This window comes from Stegostoma tigrinum, chromosome 7 (genome assembly GCF_030684315.1).
Source record: "Stegostoma tigrinum isolate sSteTig4 chromosome 7, sSteTig4.hap1, whole genome shotgun sequence".
Taxonomy (NCBI): Eukaryota; Metazoa; Chordata; class Chondrichthyes; order Orectolobiformes; family Stegostomatidae; genus Stegostoma; species Stegostoma tigrinum.
This window is the reverse complement of record NC_081360.1, coordinates 25,898,108-25,920,878: the sequence shown is the minus strand read 5'-3', so window position 1 is coordinate 25,920,878 and position 22,771 is coordinate 25,898,108. Positions and strand designations below refer to the sequence as shown.

Sequence of the window (22,771 nt, the reverse complement as noted above, 5' to 3'; positions counted from 1 at the left end):
AGAATTCCCATGCCTGTCTCTGCTTGGCTTGTCCTAGGATCCTGACATTGTCCCAATCGAACTGATGGCCCTCCTTGTCTGTATGGATGGAGACGAGTAAGTGTTGGTCCAATGGACCCTAGAGTTTAGACAGCAAGTGGGAAAATATAACAACGCTTTATTGGAGCCTGCACTGATGATATTACCCAGCAGGGTAAGGAAACGCCTTCAAACTAATGAACCAGCTCAGTGAGTGAACCAACCACAGTCCAACCTTTCTTTAACAATTTTGAACCCTTCGACTGACAGAATTTCTTCCTCTATCACCATGGATGGACAATGCATTCATTTAATACCTTAACCAATACCACTGCCTTTGTCTGCAAATTTATTTTTTGGCCCCTAATCAGTCTTCTCTTTGTTTTCAACTATTTTACTATTTAAGCCTACAGTAGACTTTTGAATTCCCCTTTACTTTGCTGTCCTTTATTTTTTATTTCCATTTTATGGAAATAAAGTCTTTCAAAAGTCATTCAATTATTGCTTGCTTCTTGACTGCACGTGTGCAGTTTCTTTGCATCCTGAAGACATTGTCCTTGGTCATTGTGTGCATGCTCAGAAGGGATGTTTGGGCCTATGTATCGGCAAGACGGACGGCTGCATAACAAGTGGATTTTCTACCATCCATGCACGGGGACAGATGACCATGTGTGTGTTGCCAAATCTCCGTGCGCATGGGGAAAACAGGTTTGCTTCCCAAGGCTTTCATGGCACACTTGTCACCTGCTGCAGCCGCCCAGTGTACTACCATATAGCAGTTGAAAAACTCTGGACTACAGGCTACACTAATTACATCTTTTTGTTCTTAGCTGTAGCCAAATTGATTCTGTCCTTGAAACCTCAGGGACATTACCTCTCTCCAGCAAAGCAATGCCCTCTTTATCCAATGCAGCTACTCCTCCTCCTTTCCTCTTGATCTTTTCTGAATGCCTTGTATCCAGGAATATTTAACACCCAGTCCCGCACTTCCTCGGGTCAGGTCTCTGTTATCACCACAACATTATAGTTCTACTTGCAATCTCCCTGTAACTCCCCAAACTTATTTACTGTACAGTTGGAGGTGTAATAGGAGCCCAGTTGCAACATGCATTAGAAAATTATAAATCACAGATGTTTGACATACATTCTCATCATTGGAACAACTATCAATACAATGGAAATATTTTTATGCAATTTCTATGATTTTTAGCTTACCCAGTGTGTCTTTGTATGTGCATTTCTTTCTACTTACATCTGAAACTGAGAGCAGGAGAGATATTGTGTTTCTGTTTGATGAATCAGGTAGTATTGGGAATTCAAATTTCCCATGTGTGTCACTTTATCAAAAGAATAATTGAGAGCATGGGCATTGGAAGTGACAATTGGGTTGGTACTGTACAGTGATAATTCTGAAACTGAGATTTGTCTAAGTACCTAGTCAAGGAAAGATGAAATTCTGTCTCTCCTGAGACTGCTCAGATTTAAAGGATATTGTATAGGCAAGCACATCATTTTAATCATCAGTAATAATTTGTATTTCTGGAGTGTTTCAAATGTAGGAGTTGTTCTGAGGTGTTTCAGAGCAGAAGTATAGATGGGCAATGCATAAATTGTAGTTAAGTAGCAGCAGCATGAGATATTAGGCAGTATTAACGTTTTGAGACAGGAAGTATTATCGGATTTAGCAACTTAGAAAGTAAATTAATCACTGGCCCCAAATGATAGATTTCCTGCGCTGTTAAAAGGAATAAGCTAGGAAACAGAAGAGGCATCAATCAATACTTTTCAATGTTCTCTGGCTGTGGACCCAGTGGCAGAGGGCTGGAGGACTGACAAGGTACCGTCACTTGGAAAGGCAGAAGGAAATGGATTGAATAATGACTAGCTATTAAGCCTAACCTCGGGGATAAACAAACTATTGTAAAAGGATAGAAGTTATAAAAGCATGGATTGATCAAGTACAGTCAATATGGATTTATTAAAAGAAATTCACGTTTGACCACCTTGAATGAAGTTTTGAAGAGGTAACAAGGAGATTCAGTGAGGGTAACACATATTTTATAGTCTGCACGATTTTTAGCAAAGCCTTTGCCATGGCCCCGTGTGGCAGATTAGCTATTTAAGTGAAAACAGATGGGATTCGAGGGCAAGTAGGTCAGCACATAGAAACAAAGTGGTCAATGATGCGTATTGTGACTACTGGCAGTTATGTGATTCAAAGGCTTCGTACCTCGGCTTTCAATTACACTTAAATGTAGAAGGTATGATGAAGAAGTTTGCTGATCATACAACATTTGCCATGTTTTGACAATGAAGAGAATGCTGTTATGCAGCAGTAAGCTATAAATGGACTATTCAAGTGGGCAGCAAGTGGCAAATAGAGTTCATTCCGGGCAGCTATAAGGTTACACATCAGGTAAAACTTAATAATTATTGTTAAGATAAAGCCACACTCATGTGGTAGATTTGAATTCCCAATATTATCTGATGCATCAGTTCAGTGAGACAAAAATGACTTGATAGCACTTTTCATGTCTATACGATATCCTTATAAACTTCACAGATGCTTTGAAATGTACACGGCTGTAATGTGTTGAAAGTCTTCCTATCTTCCTAGTACTGATCTAGAGATAAATACTGAATGTGACTTTGGGATTTATCTTTTCCAAACACTGAAATGGGATCCCATCCACCTGAGAGGAACGTAATGCTTATTTACAGTCTCAACTGAAAGACTGTGTATGGTAGTTTTGCAGTGGGTCTTGAGTCCCCAGCCTTCTGATTTACAGATTTAGAACTTTGCCTCTGTACCACAATCAGTAAAAAAGAGCTTATGTCCGAGGGAGTCAGTTGGAGAAATAGTCCTTTATGTTTTACAGAGACAATTGCTGAAGAGACTGTGAAAAGAAACACGACAGCACAGACCTGCAATATAAATGGGGTAAAAACGAAGAAACATAGAAAATAGGAATGGGAATAGGTCATTCAGCCCACTGAGCTATTCCACAATTCAACATGATCATGGTTGGTCCTTTACATCAATGCTATACTTCCACTCTTTCCCTATGCTCCTTTAACACTCCAGTCTCTTAAAACTCTATTTAAATTCAATGAGTTGGTCTGCACTGCCTTTTGCGGTAGAGAATTTTGCAGGTGCACTAGCCTCTGATCAACAATTTCTCATCATCCCAGTGCAAAATAGTCCATTGTGCAGCCCTAGAATGCACCTCTCTCTCTGGATTACATGCTAGGAGAAACATCAACGGTGTATACATTCTGTCCAGCCTTGACAGAATTTTATATGTTTCAGTGAAGACCTTTAATTCTTCTAAACTCCAGTGAGAACAGCTCCAATTGATCAATTTCCCCATGTACAACAAGCTTGACATCAAAAAATCAGTCTGGTGAACATTCGCTGCTCTCCCTCTGTGCTAAGTATATCTTTTCTTAGGTGAGGTAACCAAAACTGCATAAAATAAATCAGGAATTGTCTCACCAAAGTCCAGCCTGCAGTGTTCATTCAGCTCCACACTTTGTTATCTCAGATTCTCCAGCATCTGCATTTCCCATTATCTCTGATACAATTTTAACCTCACTGCGAAGCTTCTTCCAGGGATGCCTAACCTGAAGAAGTTACTCTCCTCCCTCCGGACAAACGTCAGGGAATCTCTCTCCCACTGCAACTCTCTTGTTCTCCTCTCTACCTATTTTCTCCTCTATCCATCTTCGATCCGCCTCCCCCTCACTCTCTATTTATGTCAGAACCCTCTCCCCATCCCCCTTTTCTGATGAAGGGTCTAGGCCCGAAATGTCAGCTTTTGTCCTCCTAAGATGCTGCTTGGCCTGCTGTGTTCATCCAGCTCCACACTTTGTTATCTAGGAAGGGATGCAATTTGTCTTTCTCACTGCTTGATATGCTTACATTCTAGCTTTTAGTAAGTTTTGTACAAGGAGATCCAAGTCACTTTGTGCAATCCTTCTGGAGTGACATGCCCAGTCCTGTTATAGGAAGAAAATAATTAAGCAAGAGAGGGTTCAGAAAAGATTTACCAGGATGTTGACAGGAATGCATGGTTTGAGTTGTGAGGACATCCTGGATAAGCTGGGTCTTTATTCACTGGAGTGTACGGGTTTGAGGGACAACCTAATAGAGGTTTAAAAATTCCTGAGGGGTAAAGATAAGGTAAATGGCAGGTGTCCTTTGCCTAGGGTGGGGGACTTGATGACTAGGGGGCACATTTTTAAGGTGAGAGGAGAAAGATTTAAAAAGGGCACGAGAGGCAATTTTTTAATGCAGTGTGGCCTGTATGTGGAATGAACTGCCAGAGGAAGTAATGGATGCAGGTACAGTTACAATGTTTAAAAGACATTAACAGATAGGTATATGAATAAGAAATGTTTGGAGGGATATGACCAAGCACAGGGCAGGTGGGACTAGTTTAGCTTGGGATTATGGTCGGATTGGTTGGACTGAAGGCTCGGTTTCTGTGCCGAATGACTCTATGACTATAAATTGCCTGACTCTATCGCCATAACATCCTACCATTCTGATTTCCCTTCTCAATTGGTCAACTTCATTTGTAAGCACATTATGCAGCTCTGCCATGCATTTCTTCACATCAGTTAACTTCTCCAAAGAGACTGAGAAGCCATTTTACATCTTCGTTGTCACTCACAATGCCACCTCATTTTGTAAAGTCAGGAATGCTCCGACACTTCCGCCATCTACAATCCGACCCCACCACCCAAGACATTTTTTCCATCCCCACGCCTGTCTGCTTTCCGGAGAGACCACTCTCTCTGTGATTCCCTTGTTCGCTCCACACTGCCCTCCAACCCCACCACACCCGGCACCTTCCCCTGCAACCGAAGGAAATGCTACACTTGCCCCCACACCCCCTCCCTCACCCCTATCCCAGGCCCCAAGATGACTTTCCACATTAAGCAGAGGTTCACCTGCACATCTGCCAATGTGGTATACTGTAACCATTGTACCCGGTGTGACTTCCTCTACATTGGGGAAACCAAGCGGAGGCTTGGGGACCGCTTTGCAGAACACCTCCGCTCGGTTCGCAATAAACAACTGCACCTCCCAGTCGCAAACCATTTCCACTCCCCCTCCCATTCTTTAGATGACATGTCCATCATGGGTCTCCTGCAGTGCCACAATGATGCCACTCGAAGGTTGCAGGAACAGCAACTCATATTCCGCTTGGGAACCCTGCAGCCCAATGGTATCAATGTGGACTTCACCAGCTTCAAAATCTCCCCTTCCATCACCGCATCCCTAAACCAGCCCAGTTCGTCCCCTCCCCCCACTGCACCACACATTCAGCCCAGCTCTTCCCCTCCACCCACTGCATCCCAAAACCAGCCCAGCCTGTCTCTGCCTCCCTAACCTGTTCTTCCTCTCACCCATCCCTTCCTCCCACCCCAAGCCGCACCTCCATCTCCTACCTACTAACCTCATCCCACCTCCTTGAACTGTCCGTCTTCCCTGGACTGACCTATCCCCTCCCTACCTCCCCACCTATACTCTCCTCTCCACCTATCTTCTTTTCTCTCCATCTTCAGTCCGCCTCCCCCTCTCTCCCTATTTATTCCAGAACCCTCACCCCATCCCCCTCTCTGATGAAAGGTCTAGGCCCGAAACGTCAGCTTTTGTGCTCCTGAGATGCTGCTGGGCCTGCTGTGTTCATCCAGCCTCACATTTTATTATAATGTTACATTTGATTCCATTATTCAAATTGCTGATGTCTATGTGAATAGCTGGAGCCCAAGCACAAATCACTATGGTACCACACACATCATCAAGAGCAGGAGAATGGGCAGATCCAATAGCAAGTGCATTGACTATGCCATATCAGAAGTGCGAGGATGGTGGAGGGGAAGGGGATGCTGGGTAGACTGATTGAGGTCAGCTGCCATTTGGCAGCGCATTAAATCAGCAGCTGGAGCTTAAACAGTCAGCCTGGGGCCAATATGGCAAGGAAGCTCAGAGGATGGACCGTGGGTAACTGAAGAAACAGCCTCACACAGGCAGATTGATATTGTTGAGGCACTGAAAATTAAATTTATGTCATACTGTCACATTAGAAAATTTGTTAAGAAAATATATCTAGATGTACCTTAAGGATGGGTTGTAATTCCAGCTGAGACAGATGGACTAAAAGACTGTGGTTCAAATTTTCACCATGAGATTAGATTAAATGTTTTTAGTCCATTTCTTAATAATGTGTGTATAGTGCTATGTTGCTTTAGTATGACTCAATTTGGCAATTTAATATTGTAGCATCAGCTTTAGCTGCTGTGGCAAATCATGGTGTAGAATCACTGCTGAGACAGTGTAGGAATGAAGAATAAAAGATAAATTATGCTTGATGGATTTCTAAATTCTATATTTGGTTTTAAACAAATTTATTGCTAACTTTCTATCATTTATGCTTTTTATAGTTTCTGCATCAAGGAAGAGAGACATTGTCTTCCTAATCGATGGCTCTCCTGGGATGGGAAGATCGTTTATTCAAGTCCGCGAGTTTCTCAATAACATAATCCAGGAGCTTGATATTGGACCTGACAGAGATCAAGTTGCTGTGGTACAGTACAGTTCTAACCCAAGACTTGAATTTGGCCTCAACACTCATTCAACTCGAGATGCAGTTTTAAACACAATTAAAAGGATGAGACTGAAAACAGGGAGACCCCTCAACACTGGTGCTGCATTGGACTATGTCACAAGGAATGTCTTCAACCCATCTGCAGGAAGCAGAGCAGGCATTGGAGCTTTACAAATCCTGGTGCTCATCACTGCTGGGAAATCCTTTGACAATGTTGGTGGGGCAGCAGATACGATGAAACAGGCTGGTATTGTGCCCATTGCTATTGGAGCCAAGAAGGCAGTCACAGCGGAATTACAACAGATAGTGTCTAATCCCGACTCTGTTTTGAAACTGGGAGAATTCAACGAATTGCAAAACATTCAAGAAGAGTTCCTGACTAAAGTTACAGCAGTGTCTGTGGTCGAGGAACCAATCCCTCCGACTGAAGGTAGAATTGTTGGCTAAGTATAGCAAGGTTTTGTCAAAATTATGTAAGAGAAAATAAAAGATTGCTTTTGATATTGCAAGAGTGATTTCACCAAGACTGAGATTGCACAATATGTACATTTTACCACTGAGTTATTTAACTGACTAAATTCTAAATATTTACTCCATAGCCGCTGTCAGCATTGTAAGACAGTCATGCACAACATACTCGAACATGCTGTGATGTGGCTGATTCTGGTAGAAATGAATAGCGTAAAAATATGTTATCTCTGCCTTATAGTAAATGGGGGTGAGATGTAACTGTTCAGTTCTGGCTTAGATTTGACACTTCGCTTAATTGATTTTTAAATCTTTCCCATGATCATAAAGTTAATAACCTGAATGCTCTGGGCTCAGAAATAGCACAACCTTTGTTACTGCTCAAATTACCTTCCTTATAGGAAACACTCCTTCCGCCTTCCGACCCCATTGCCAATTGAAGTCCTTATAGGATCAACTAATGCTGACTTTAGGGGTGTCATTCTGCTTGAAATGCTTGAGATCCAGCTCCAGGAGGCTTGAGGAAGATTCACCTACTTGACATTAACCAATGTGACTGCACTATCGGTTTTAAATAGATTGGTCTGCATTAATCTGGGCATGGTGGACAGACTGGTCCAAAGCCAACTGAAAGTCCACTCTTGCCTGATCCCACTGTTCCATCCTCTCCTCATGATGTCCACCCCATGAGACTCCACCAAACAACTATAATCTTTTCTGAGGACAATCCTTCATTCTGGGAGTCTGGGGCCGTATTGTCTCAGCAACAGTCATCGCTGCCATCACATCTCTGGCGGGGACTGGAGCTACTGATGTCTGTCTTGTCTGCAGAACTGGCCAGGAGTCCTATTTCTGGCAGAAAGCCCAATGACAACCAATCAACTGCCTGATCGCTGGATGGTCCCGCATACCTTCTCATGTTTGAAGGCTAAAGGTTTCTGACCAGAAAACTCGCCCGCTTTAAAGATAAAATTGTCATTGACTCACTTGAGGCAAAAAGGAAGCCAATTTGGCATTGTTCAGTCTTTGCTGGGACGTGATGGGACAATCAAGTCTGTCCAATTTTCCTTTTCTGCCTGTGTATCACTGCAGGATTTTCTCCATCATGTTCCTTCAGTAATCATTCACTTCCATCACTCTAATGGGCTGTGAGTTCAGGATCATGACCACTTGTTGCGTGAAATTATTTTTCCTTGCAACCCCCAGGCATTTTCTCTCTTGGCCATAACCAACCAATGAATTAAATTACCATTAGAATGGAAAAATTAAGGATAGCTATGCCCGAGAGGCGGAAAACCCTTAAGACTTGTGAGTGTCACACAGTGACCTTAGAAAGCAAAGTCACAAAGCATCAGCCCTCATTAGAGAGAGGCAACTGGCATTTGGTCAACATGGGGGTTATCACACCTTGCTCAAGGGGAAAGATTGGAATGGAGGGACCTTCTTGGTAACTGCAGTCAGGACAGGAATTGAATCCACACAGTTGGCATCATTCTGCATTGCAGTTCAGCCAACTAAGCTAACTGACCCCAAAATACCATTCTGTGTGGTGCCTATTTAATATGAATACTGCCAGAGCCAGAAAAGCATCACTATGGGATTAATCATGGTTTCCTTTTCAAAATCTAGTGTATGTTTTCCTCAGGTCTGTAAATTAAAGCACATTCTCTTTGTGATTAATGGAGCCTACAGCAAACATCAATTATTGAAATTCTATTTGTTGTAGAATTCAGCAAACTTTGTTAGATCATGTATTGACAGAGTGGTTAAGTGGGTCTTTAGCTCACTAGATGTTGGTACACCATGTTAAGAATATACATGACATTGGAGGCTTCTTCTGGAGTACTGTGTGCAGTTCTGGTCACTCTTGCAGGGAAGATATTATTAAACTGGACTGTGTTCAGAAAATATTTAACAAGTTGTTGCTGGGAATGGAGGGTTTGACATATCAAAATAGACTGGAAAGGCTGGGACTTTTTTCATTGGATCATAGAAGGTTGAGGGGTGATCTTATTGATGTTTATTAAATCATGAGGGGCATGGATCAGGTGAGTGACATGGGCCTTTCCCTAGGTGGGGGAGTTCAAAATTGGAGGGTATTTTCTTTAAGGAGAGAAAATAATATTAGGGCAATTTTTTTACAGAGAGAACAAGGTGAGGAGCTGGATGAACATAGCAAGCAGGCAGTATTTTAGGAACAAAAAAGCTGATGTTTCGGGTCTGGAACAGAGGGTGGTTAGTGCACGGAATGAACTGCCGCAAAAAGTGATGGACGTCAGATACGGTTACAACATTTAAAAGACATTTGGACAAGTTTGTGAATAAGAAAGGTTTGGAGGGATATGGGCCAAGTGTAGGCAGGTGGAGATAACACGGTGTGAAGCTGGATGAACGCAGCGGGCCAAGCAGCATCAGAAATGCAGGAAAGCTTGACGTTTCGGGTCGGGACCTGCAGGCAGGTGGAACTAGTTTAGTTTAGGAACATGGTCGGCATGGACCAGTCGGACCAAAGGGTCTGTTTCCATGCTGTATGACTCTATGATTTGATAACAGTGTTACCAGGTTTTATTTAATCTTTAGGGATTTTGTCTGACTTGGTGTCTATTTTTTTCCAGTTGTACGAAGGGAAATGAGTGAGAGAGACATTGTCTTCCTTATCGATGGATCAGACAATGTTGGAAACACCAATTTACCTTTCGTCAAGGACTTCATCACAAGAATAGTTCGGAACTTGGCGATTGGAAGTGACCAGGTGCGAGTAGGTCTGGCACAGTACAGTGATGACATTGAAGCTGAATTCTATCTAAACACTTACTCTTCAGAAGCTGAACTTCTATCTCATATCAGGACTATCATATTGCGAGGTGGGACAACGGTCAACACGGGTTCAGCTTTGGATTTTGCCAGTAAATATTTTTTTTCCAGGGCTGCAGGAAGTCGAATAAAAGAAAATATTCCTCAGTTTTTGGTGCTTATTACTAGTGGAAGGTCCGATGATGATGTGGAAGCATCATCAGATGCATTGAAGCGAGCTGCGGTAATGACCTTCGCTGTTGGAGTCAAGCACACAGACCCAGCTGAGCTAGAAGAGATGGCAATTGACCCAAGTTTGATCTTCGGTGTCAATGATTTCCAGTCTCTGCCAGATTTACTGGATGAGATGATAATACCACTGACCACACTGGCAGTTCCAACAATAATAATCGAAGAACCAACAATAAAACCAATGGAACCCATTCCTGCAACAAAAGGTACCTGAATTGAGTTTGTGTTCTTTTCTTTTCACTGTAGTACTGCTCATTGTCATTTATTTGTAAGAAACTACTGCACAAGTGTCGAATTACTCCAGTACCAACTAATAATATCACACATCACTGCTGATACCAGGGGACTGTATGTATTGGATTCCCTAAATTGTCCCTGACTGTCTGATAGCCAGACATTCACTGTAATATTCACTTTCAGATTACACATCCTTGGCCACTTCACAATAACTCACGAATCCTGGGTCCCATGGTGTGTTGCTGAACAAAGAGAACTTGGAGTGCATATTCATAGCTCTTTGAAAGTTGAGTCACGGGTGGACAAGTTAGCTAAGAAAGTACAAAAACAAAGTTGCTGGAAAAGGTCTGGCAGCATCTGTGAATGAAAAACAGATCTAAAGTTTCTTTTCCGGTGACCCTTCCTCTGAACTAGTGAAGAAGGTGTTTGGTATGCTTGCCTTCATTAGTCAATGCATCGAGTATAGGAGTTGGGGAGTCATGTTGCAACTGCACTGGACATTGGCTAGGGCACTTTTGGAATACTGCATTCAATTTTGGTCTCCCTGCTGATGGAAGGATGCTGTGAAACTTGAAAAGGTCCAGAAAAGATTTGCACAGCTGGCGTGCGTGAGTGATAGGGAGAGGCTGAATAGGCTGGGACTATTTTCCCTGGAGCAACAGACGCTGAGAGGTGACCATATAAAAGTTTATAAAATCATGAAGGTCATGGATAGGGTGAACATGCAAGGTCTTTTCCCAAGGAGAGTGGAGCCCAAAATTAGAGGGCATAGGTTTAAGTTGAGGGGAGAAATATTTAAAAGGCAGCTAAGGAGCGACTTTTTCATGCAGAAGGTGGTGTGTATATGGAATGAGCTGGAAGATGAAGTGGTGGAAATGGGTACAATTACAACATTTAAAATACGCCTGGACAGGTATATGAATAGGGAGGGTTTAGAGGGATATAGACCAAATGCTGTCAAATGGGACTAGATTTATTTAGGATATCTGGACGGCATGGGTGAGTTGACTATGAGTCTCAATGACTCTATGACTAACCATCTGAGGACAAAGGGAAAGATTTCATGATGTAGATTCTTTTTCTCAGCACAGATCTTCGTATACAGTGCAATTTGAATCTCAAGCATGTCCGATGAGTAATTTTTGAAGTGGAAGTCCTTCACTTAACTTTGGTTGCAAGTTCAATATTCTACTCACTCTTCCTGTTGAATGAATATTAACGTGCAGAGCATTAACTGTGAGATCTCTCCCTGTGTCCCACCTCTCGTCTCTAGTTGTACCCACTGTCTGATATCAGCAGCCTTTCCTTAGAACATAATCTAACACTTGGAGAATACAATGTCTCCTCCACCTTCTGGTTCTTTTCAGTAATAGACAAACAACACAAATCAAAATACTTCATTCTCGTTATGGTATGAAAATCCTTCACATACACAACATATGAAGAAACATATCCTAATATTGTCACTTTCTGGAGTATCATTAATTTATTTTAACTTCCATTCCTTTTTTAAATAAATATGTCGGTGTATAGAAAATTGTAATGTGTAATTTCAGTCTATTTTTAAACACCTTTTCAGTTTCAAAATAATTTCCCTCCATTTCTAACTACACACCATATTTTCTTTTAATAATATACAAATTATATTCCCTTTGTTCCCCAGCACTCCGTTACGATAAGACATTCAAATGAGACAGAAAAGAATACTTTGCAAGGCTTCATTTTGTCTGTAGAACTTGTGTTCTATTCGAACATTTCTCACTGCAAAAAAAAACAAAGTGCTGGAAATGCCAGGCAGCATTTGTAAAGAAAAACAATATTACAATTTGAATTTGATGGTGTCTCTTCATCAGAACTGAGAGAAACAGAATTGCGATAGCTTTTCAGGAATTGGAAAGGGAATACTATAAAGAAAGAAATGATAGATCTGTGATGGGATAAAAACACAGATGAGATTAGATAAGATAATACAATGTGAGGCTGGATGAGCACAGCAGGCCAAGCAGCATCTCAGGAGCACAAAAGCTGACGTTTCGGGCCTAGACCCTTCCTCTGATGAAGGGTCTAGGCCCGAAACGTCAGCTTTTGTGCTCCTGAGATGCTGCTGGGCCTGTTGTGTTCATCCAGCCTCACATTGTATTATCTTGGATTCTCCAGCATCTGCAGTTCCCATTATCTCTGAGATTAGATAAGGAAAGGTTTGGGGTTAATAGTCAAACTTAAAGCAAAAAGATGTGTTCAGATGAGATGCAAATGACTGGATAGCCGCAAAGTGAAAGAATAAAAAGAGAAATGGCAGGGAACAAGCCATCAGAAAATGGCACAAGTTCGAGGCAGAGATTATGATCTCAAATTGCTGCATTCACCATTGAGTCCAGAAGGCTGTGGACCAATATTTCCCAAATTATTTCCTAATGTGACTGCTTTTTAATGTTTGGAATTTATTCATGAACACAGATGCCAATAAACATAAGGCAGCCATAAAGCAGCATTGTAACATTTAATATGTAATGACTAATGCATACAAATTATAGTTCAACTAACATTTTTATATTTGATGTATTCCACTGTCCATTACTGAGACACCTCTGCTCATGAATCTTATCTAAGAAGCAGCAGGCGATACTGAATGTCATTTTAGCATTCCACATTTAGATATACACCAATATCACACCAGAGTTCTCCAAGTAATGGATGAGCAACAAATGCTGGCCTCGTCACTGATGCCCACTTCATCAAAGTGTGAAGAGAAATAAAATTAAATCCCATGATTGTGAAGCTGTGCTCCTCTGACTGTCAGACTGGGTTTTATGAGCTAAGTGGAATGCTTTTGAAAACCATTGATGACCTACACATTCTAATCAGCCTTTCCACCCGAACTCGACATACACTTTAATCAAGCCCTCCCCCCAACACACGCTGTAATCCACCTTCCCCTAACACAGTGTAATCAGCCTTTCTTCCCATTGTTCACACACTGCAATCAGTCCCTCTGTAATCTGCCACTGATCCAAATGCACTGTAATCAGTCTCTCTTCTGTAACACTGTAATCAATCTGTCTCCCCACCGCCAACAGCATACTAGGTCAGCGAACAGGATGGCGCAGCAGCTCTGTAAGTGTCAGCCTGAGTTCAAGTTGGTGAGCAACCATTTTCAAATGGGCTTGAGAAGAATAAAAGAAATCCCATGATAGCAAAATGAGGAAGGCAAGCATAGGGCAGGATGCTTTCTAGACCTTGCTGCCTATTTGAAGGAGGACGTTTTCACAATTCTATTCAGGAACCACTGCAGTATAGAGTCTGAAGATGAATGGTGAGGTCCTGTTCCTCATGCATTCAGTGAGCTTCACTGGAACATTCCAGCAGACCGAGGACAGAGGGGTCCAAGTGGGAGCGAGATCAAGCGGCAACAGTCTCTTTGATGTGCTGAAAAGGAAAGGGAAAGGAAGAATTTGTTTGTTGGCGGCACCATGTCAGAGTAAAAGCTGTGGAATTGGTGCAGGATTACCTTGGCTGGAGGACTGAAGGGTGAGAGTGAGAGGAATCCTATCTGTGTTCTGTGAGAGAAGGAAAGGGATGTGAGCAAAAGTGCATGAAATAGGTTATTCATGCTGGAAAGTTTTGTCAATTATATTCAGGGGAGAAAATTACTGGTATGTGTTGAGGATCAAAGGAAGACACATTGTAAGCATTGGGACAAACAGGCTGCAAAATCTGATTGATTTTTGACATGATCATCTAGAGGTGTCATCACTGGGCTGTTAATCAGAGACCTAGGTAATGTTCTGGGGACCCGGTTTGAATCCTGCCATGGTAGATAGTGGAATTTGAATTCAATAAAGAATCTAGGATTAATATTCCAATGACAACCATGAATCCATTGTCAATTGTTGGAGAAAAACATCTGGTTCAATAATGTCCTTTAGAGAAGGGTACTGCCGTTCTTACTTGGCATGGCCAACATGTGATTCCAGAGCCACAGCAATGTGATTGACTCTTAACTGCCCTCCGGCCAAGTAGGGATAGGCAATAAATGCTGGGCTAGACAGTGACAACCCTCATCCCATGAATGAATAAATAATAGGAGGAGAATAGAATAAGAGTCCTTCTCAGAAATAGAGTGTGGAGAAGTGTCAGCAATGTAGCTACGGGAGTTTGCAGGCATATAGGGAATATTGCTGCAATCTATGTTCAGAAATGGAGACAAAGATGGAAAGGGAAAAGTCAGAAATGGAACAGCTGAATGTGTGTAAAAATCAGACGTAAAGTATAGTCAAGATGATAATCATCTGCTGTTAACCATCAATGTACCAGAAAACTGATGAGGAAGAGTTCCATTGGAGGACTGGAACACGGAGTGTCCCAAAGAAGAAGATATTGAGAAGACAATAAAATGTGAGGCTGGATGAACACAGCAGGCCCAGCAGCATCTCAGGAGCACAAAAGCTGACGTTTCATGATGAAGGGTCTAGGCCCGAAACGTCAGCTTTTGTGCTCCTGAGATGCTGCTTGGCCTGCTGTGTTCATCCAGCCTCACATTTTATTATCTTGGATTCTTCAGCATCTGCAGTTCCCATTATCACAGATATTGAGAAGATATGGCAAAGGATAAGATTTGCAGAAAAGATGGGGTAAGAGGGAAGGGAGGGAAGGTGGGAATCGGTGGGGGGTGGAAATCCATATTTTGGGGAAGTTTCTGCCACTTAAGGCCTGAAAGGAAGAAAACAATGTTTTTTTTTTCAAACACCAAATGAGGCGCAGAACGAAATAGAACTGTGGACAGGGTAATTTTGACCTAGACCTAATTAGTTCTCCTAAGACAGCAGTTGGGGGTGTTTACACAGCAGCCGTTTTACAAATGAGGAAGAAGAGCCATTAGATATAGATTCAATGGGCCATGCCCTCTTGTACAACCATTTACATGAGAACTCACTGTGGGCTTCATGTGGGGCTACTCCTCACAGACATTAAAGGTCTGTTTCTGCTGTCCCCATCCTCTGACTTCAGGAACTTTGACTTCACAAAAGCTTTGCTTAATTAGGTCAACTGTTTACTGTCAACTGTCAAAGCTGAGAAGGAGCTGGCAAATGGAGAGCCTGAACATACGTCATCTAATCAATTATTGCATAGGGCGGCACGGTGGCTCAGTTGTTAGCACTACAGCCTCACAGTGCCAGGGACTCGGGTTCGATTCCTGCCTCGGGCAACTGTCTGTCTGGATTTTGCACATTCTCCCCGTGTCTGCATGGGTTTCATCCGGGTGCTCCGGTTTCCTCCCACTGTCCAAAGATGTGCATACTGGGTGGATTGGCCGTGCTAAATTGCCCGTAGTGTTCAGGGGTGTGTGGGTTATAGGGGGATGGGTCTGGGTGGGATGCTTCAAGGGGTGGTGTGGACTTGTTGGGCCGAAGGGCCTGTTTCCACACTGTAGGGAATCTAATTAGCCATTTCAGTCAGCCACGCATTAGAATATCCCTCTGCAGTTCAAGTAATTCTGCTCAGTATTGCCAAAGATTAATTGAAGAAAAGCTAGGGAACAGTAAGTGTGAGTGGAACCTTGCTTGTTTAACATAACAGAATTGGGCAAAAATCACATCAAGGCTTATTGTGACATTGGGAACTACTTGCTGCATATTTTATGCATTTTCCAGGTGGGGTGGGTGGGTGGGTCCAAGGCGTGTTCCTTGTTCGACGCTGGTGAATTGCCAATTGAAGGGAATTATATCCTGTTAAGTACATTATTAATGACATGATCCTCCTCATTAATATTCAACTTCCTACTTTACTAAACATGCTGACGATGTGGAAGTCAGAGCCAGTACCTGGCAATTTCAGCGACATCCCAGGGCACCGGCCGTACACACAATCCTCGGCACCTGGCGTGGTGCATCTCTGATCCAATTACAGTATGTTTCTGCATTTCAATGCTACGTTTCAGGCTGCAGCTATCATTGTAATGCTGATGCAAGGGCACTGCTTGGGCTTACTGTCATAGTGTTCACTCCCTCTGGACCTACCTGGATGCACATGGCATTCCTGCCCTGCCTTGCCTTTTTGTACTTTGCCCCCTCAGCTAGAAATGTCAGGCTCAAAATATTGCTGTCTTGCCTGGCCGTTTAGCACAGACATAAAGCCAGGAAATTTATCAGCGTTATTAGCAGTCTTCCGTCCAGTCAAGCTAGAAAGCCTTTGGTCGGATGGCTCTATTCAATATGTCAAGGGCATATTTCATTAACGGTGCAGGGGTTTGAAAATAGTCAGTAAGTTGCTTTGAGCAACTGCAATCAGGATGTTCTCCTGTAGGGATAAGGAGTCAAATATTGGGCTGCACACCACCTATCCTGACTATTTCTGCCTGGTATAGGAAGGATTGGTTGGAATTATGGGAGATGGATATGGGTGGCACAGACATAGGTAGGGTGGTGCCTTGAATCTGTGCCAGTGCAGAGCACACACAGCATTAGTGGTGTCAGAGGTTGAGTAGGTGACAGTAAGTGAGGGATGATGTTGTAGACAGTCATGACAGTGATAGGTGACGAGCCTTGGTTGAAGGTTGGTAGGGAGGTGGGGATAAAGTGAGTGCAAAGTATCAGATAGGAGTTGGTGACACTTACTGTAGTGAAGTGGAAAAGGTTTTTGACCTTCTTCCTACACTGTTATGCATTTTACCAGATGGCTGTGACTGTGCTGACCCTTGGACTGGGCTGGAAAGAGGAAGCCTGTCCTCTGCATTACCGCATCCAGTAGGACTGTCAAGTCCCTGTGAGCAAAGTGGGGCACATAATTTTCATTGTTTGCATGCCTGAGGCAATTTCAGGAGCTTTACAGGGCAGCTCCAGACTAACCATACTTCTGGGTGCACAATGGCATTTTAAAGGTGGCAATGGTGCCAGGGATACTGTGTAATTCCGGGATATCCCAACAGTGGCAAGTTGTTCCGGTGTTGGTGCATGGTAAGAGGGAGATGGAATCGGGTTTGAGAGGAAGCATAGGTGTTGAGCAGGTAGTTAGTGAGGTGTATTTGGTAAAATTCAGCAAGGAAATTCACTAGGCCTGAAAATCACTCCACAACACTTGATGCAACTCACGCTTAGCCAAAGAAGGTAACGTTTGACCTGTGTTGTTACTTTTGGTCATTAAAGTGTGTAAGAGAGAGAGGGAGGGAGAGAAATGCTAGTGCTCTGGATTCCACACTGATTACACATTTATACATCTCTGGAAACGTGTGAATGTTCAGTAGTCTTACAGAAACAATGGTTGGAATCTTGATCACTGAGTCCCTGCTGTAATGGTCCCACTATGTTTTTGGACAGGAACCCATCTCCCCCTGAAACATGAACTTTCCTGTTCCTCAGATGCTGCCTGGCTTGCTGTTTTCCTCCAGCTCCACACTGTGTTATCTCTGACTCCATCATCGATAGATCTTATTATCCGTTGCTAATGGGTTGGTTTTGTTTGTTTTTAATTTGTTAACAGATCGTGTACATCCCTGGCTAGGCCAGCATTTATCGCCTATCTTTAATTGGCTTTGAGAGGTTAATGGTGGGTTACGTTCTTTAACAATCTAGAATATAGAACATAGAACATTACAGCACAGTACAGGCCCTTCGGCCCTCGATGTTGTGCCGACCTGTCATACCGATCTCAAGCCCATCTAACCTACACTATTCCATGTACGTCCATATACTTATCCAATGACGACTTGAATGTACCTAAAGTTGGCGAATCTACTACCGTTGCAGGCAAAGCGTTCCATTCCCTTACTACTCTCTGAGTAAAGAAACTACCTCTGACATCTGTCCTATATCTTTCACCCCTCAATTTAAAGCTGTGCCCCCTTGTGCTCGCCATCACCATCCTAGGAAAAAGGCTCCCCCTGTCCACCCTATCTAACCCTCTGATTATTTTACACGTTTCAATTAAGTCACATCTCAACGTTCTCTCTAATGAAAACAGCCTCAAGTCCTTTAGCCTTTCCTCATAAGACCTTCCTTCCATACCAGGCAACATCCTAGTAAATCTCCTCTGCACCCTTTCCAAAGCTTCCATATCCTTCTTATAAAGCGGTGACCAGAACTGTACACAATACTCCAAATGAGGCCGCACCAGAGTTTTGTACAGCTTCACCATAACCTCTTGGTTCCAGAACTCAATCCCTCTATTAATAAAAGCTAAAACACTGTATGCCTTCTTAACAGCCCTGTCAACCTGGGTAGCAACTTTCAAGGATCTGTGTACACGGACACCGACATCTCTCTGCTCATCTACACTGCTAAGAATCTTACCATCAGCCCTGTATTTTGCCTTCTGGTTACTCCTACCAAAGTGCATCACCTCACACATGTCTGCATTAAACTCCATTTGCCACCTCTCAGCCCAGCTCTGCAGCTTATCTATGTCTCTCTGCAACCTACAGCATCCTTCGTCACTATCCACAACTCCACCGACCTTAGTGTTGTCTGCAAATTTACTAACCCATCCTTCTACGCCCTCATCCAGGTCATTTATAAAAATGACAAACAACAGTGGACCCAACACCGACCCTTGCGGTACACCACTAGTAACTGGTCTCCAGGATGAACATTTCCCATCAACTACCACCCTCTGTCTTCTTTCAGCAAGCCAATTTCCGATCCAAACTGCTATATCTCCCACAATGCCATTCCTCCGCATTTTGTACAATAGCATATTGTGGGGAACCTTGGCGAACGCCTTGCTGAAATCCAGAGATACCACATCAACCGGTTTACTCTCATCTACCTAAGATAATAAAATGTGAGGCTGGATGAACACAGCAGGCCAAGCAGCATCTCAGGAGCACAAAAGCTGACGTTTCGGGCCTAGACCCTTCATCAGAGCTCTGATGAAGGGTCTAGGCCCGAAACGTCAGCTTTTGTGCTCCTGGGATGCTGCTTGGCCTGCTGTGTTCATCCAGCCTCACATTTTATTATCTTGGAATTCTCCAGCATCTGCAGTTCCCATTATCTCTGGTACTCTCATCTACCTGTTTGGTCACCTTCTCAAAGAACCCAATAAGGTTTGTGAGGCACGATCTTCCCTTCACAAAACCGTGCTGACTATGCCTAATCAATTTATTCTTTTCTAGATGATTATAAATCCTATCCCTTATAACCTTTTCCAACACTTTACCAACAACTGAGGTAAGGCTCAGTGGTCTATAATTACCAGGGTTGTCTCTACTCCCCTTCTTGAACAGGGGAACCACATTTGCTATCCTCCAGTCGTCTGGCACTATTCCTGTAGACAATGACAAGTTAAAAATCAATGCCAAAGGCTCGGCAATCTCCTCCATGGCTTCTCAGAGGATCCTAGGATGAATCCCATCCGGCCCAGGGGACTTATATATCTTCACCCTCTGAAGGATTTCTAATACCTCTTCCTTGTGAACCTCAATCCCACCTAGTCTAGTAGCCTGTATCTCAGTATTCTCCTCGACAACATTGTCGTTTTCGAGAGTGAATACTGTTGAAAAATATTCATTTAGCGCTTCCCCTATCTCATCTGACACCACACACAACTTACCACTACTATCCTTGATTGGGCCTAATCTTACTTTCGTCATTCTTTTATTCCTTAAATACCTATAGAAAGCCTTAGGGTTTACCCTGATCCTATCCACCACCAACTTCTCATGTCTCCTCCTGGCTCTTCTGAGCTCTCTCTTTAGGTCTTTCCTGGCTCCTTGTAGCCCTCAAGCACCCTAACTGAGCCTTCACTTCTCATCCTAACATAAGCCTTCTTCTTCCTCTTGACCAGAGATTCCATCTCCTTCGTAAACCACGGCTCCCACACTCTACAGCTTCCTCCCTGCCTGACAGGTACATACTTATCTAGGACACACAGGAGCTTTTCCTTGAATAAGTTCCACATTTCTAATGTGCCCATCCCCTGCAGTTTCCTTCCCCATCCTATGCTCCCTAAATCTTGCCTAATCTCATCGTAATTGCCTTTCCCCCAGCTATAACTCTTGCCCAGTGGTATACACCTATCCCTTTCCATCACTAAAGTAAACATAACAGAATTGTGATCGCTATCACCAAAGTGCTCACCTACTTCCAAATCTAACACCTGGCCAGGCTCATTACCCAGTACCAAATCTAATGTGGCTTCGCCCCTTGTTGGCCTATCTACGTACTGTGTCAGGAAGCCCTCCTGCACACATTGGACAAAAACTGACCCATCTATAGTACTCGAATTATAGTGTTCCCAGTCAATATTTGGAAAGTTGAAGTCCCCCATGACAACTACCCTGTCTCTCTCACTCCTATCGAGAATCATCCTTGCTATCCTTTCCTCTACATATCTGGAACTATTTGGAGGCCTATAGAAAACTCCCAACAGGGTGACCTCTCCTTTACTGTTTCTAACCTCAGCCCATACTACCTCAGTTGACGAGTCCCCAGACATCCTTTCTGCAACTGTAATACTGTCCTTGACCAACAAAGCCACACCTCCCCCCGCCGGCTTTTACCATCTTCTCTGTTCTTACTGAAACATCTAAATCCTGGAACCTGCAACAACCATTCCTGTCCCCTGCTCTATCCATGTCTCCAAAATGGCCACAACATTGAAGTCCCAGGTACTAACCCATGTTGCAAGTTCACCCACCTTATTCTGGACGCTCCTGGCATTGAAGTAGACACACTTCAAACTGACTTCTTGCTTGGCGGTGCCATCTTGCGTCCCTGAAACTTTCTTTCGGACCACCCTACTCTCAACCTTTTCTATACTTGAACTACAATTTTGGTTCCCATCCCCCTGCTGAATTAGTTTAAACCCACTCGAAAAGCCTTAGCAAATTCCCCCACCAGGATATTGGTACCCCTCTGGTTCAGGTGAAGACCATCTTGCTTGTAGAGGTCCCACCTACCCCAGAAAGAGCCCCAATTGTCCAAGAATCCAAAACCTTCCCTCCTGCACCATCCCTGTAGCCACGTGTTCAACTCCTCTCTCTCCCTATTCCTCGCCTCACTAGCACGTGGCACGGGCAACAAACCAGAGACAACAACTCTGTTCGTCCTAGCTCTCAGCTTCCATCCTAGCTCCCTGAATTTCTGCCTTAAATCCCCATCTTTCTTCCCACCTATGTCATTGGCGCCAATGTGGACCATGACATGGGGCTGCTCCCCCTCCCCCTTAAGGATCCCGAAAACATGATCAGAGACATCACGCACCCTGGCACCTGGGAGGCAATACACCAACCGTGAGTCTCTCTCGTCCCCACAGAACCTCCTATCTGTCCCCCTAACTATGGAGTCCCCAATGACTAATGCTCTGCTCCCCTTCCCTCTTCCCTTCTGAGGAGCAGGGACAGACTCTGTGCCAGAGACCTGTGCCCCACTGCTTTCCCCTGGTAAGTCATCCCTCCCCAACAGTATCCAAAACGGTATACTTATTGTTGAGGGGAATGGCCACAGGGGATCCCTGCACTGCCTGCCGGTTCCCTTTCCATCCCCTGACCGTAACCCATCTGCCTTTTGCCTGTACCCGAGGAGTGACTACCTCCCTGTAACTCCTCTCAATAACCCCCTCTGCCTCCTGAATGGTCCGAAGTTCATCCAGCTCCAGCTGCAGTTCCCTAACGTGGTTTTCGAGGAGCTGGAGTTGGGTGCACTTCCCGCAGATGTAGTCAGCAGGGACACTAGTGGTGACCCATACCTCCCACATTCTGCAGGAGGAACATTCTGCCCTGACCTCCGTTCCCATTATTCTAAATTCCCAAGACTTAAAAAAAAATAAAAAATAAACTTGTTACCTTACCAATCAGGCACACACAACCTTTTTTTTTGGTTAGAGGAGGAGGATGGGTGGGAGACACTACTCTGATGTAGATAAACCCACAGTGCTGTTAGGGAGGGAATTCCAGGATTTTGACCCAACGACACTGAGGGAACAGCGATCTATTTCAAAATCAGGGTGGTGAGTGGCATGGAGGGGAACTTGCAGGTGGTGGCGGTGTTCCTATGTGTCTGCTGCCCTTTTCCTTCTGGCTGGTGGAGTTTTCAGGTTTAAAAGTCGCTGCTAAAGGAACTTTTGTGAAATGTTGCAGTGCATCTTGCAAGATGGCTGCAGCTCCAACAATATTCAACAAACTTGATACCATTCAGGGCAAAGCAAACTACTTGGAAGGCAACCTTAAACATTCACTTCCCCCACCACTTGTTGTCTCGTGCCAGTAGTATGCACCATCAACAAGATGCACAGCGACAATGTGCAAAGGCTTCTTAGTCAGCAATCTCTGCCATCTAAGAAGGGCAAGAGCAGCGTATGTATGGAAACACCATCACCTCCAGATTCCGCTCTAAGTCACATGCTTTCCTGACGTGAAATATTAACGCTTTATGTTCAATGTCACTGGATCAAAA

The 22,771-nt window shown here is 43.7% G+C and overlaps 1 protein-coding gene across 2 annotated transcripts in view; it reads left to right on the top strand.

The window, feature by feature from the left end:
• The window catches only part of col6a3 (collagen, type VI, alpha 3), a 179,726-nt gene that overhangs the window by 36,753 nt on the left and 120,202 nt on the right, over window positions 1-22,771 (top strand). For both annotated transcript variants that reach the window (XM_059647118.1, XM_059647117.1), the window contains exons 4-5: window positions 6,472-7,065; window positions 9,719-10,354. In XM_059647118.1, the coding sequence (XP_059503101.1) occupies window positions 6,472-7,065; window positions 9,719-10,354 (1,230 nt within the window). The remainder of the gene's footprint in view (window positions 1-6,471; window positions 7,066-9,718; window positions 10,355-22,771) is intronic.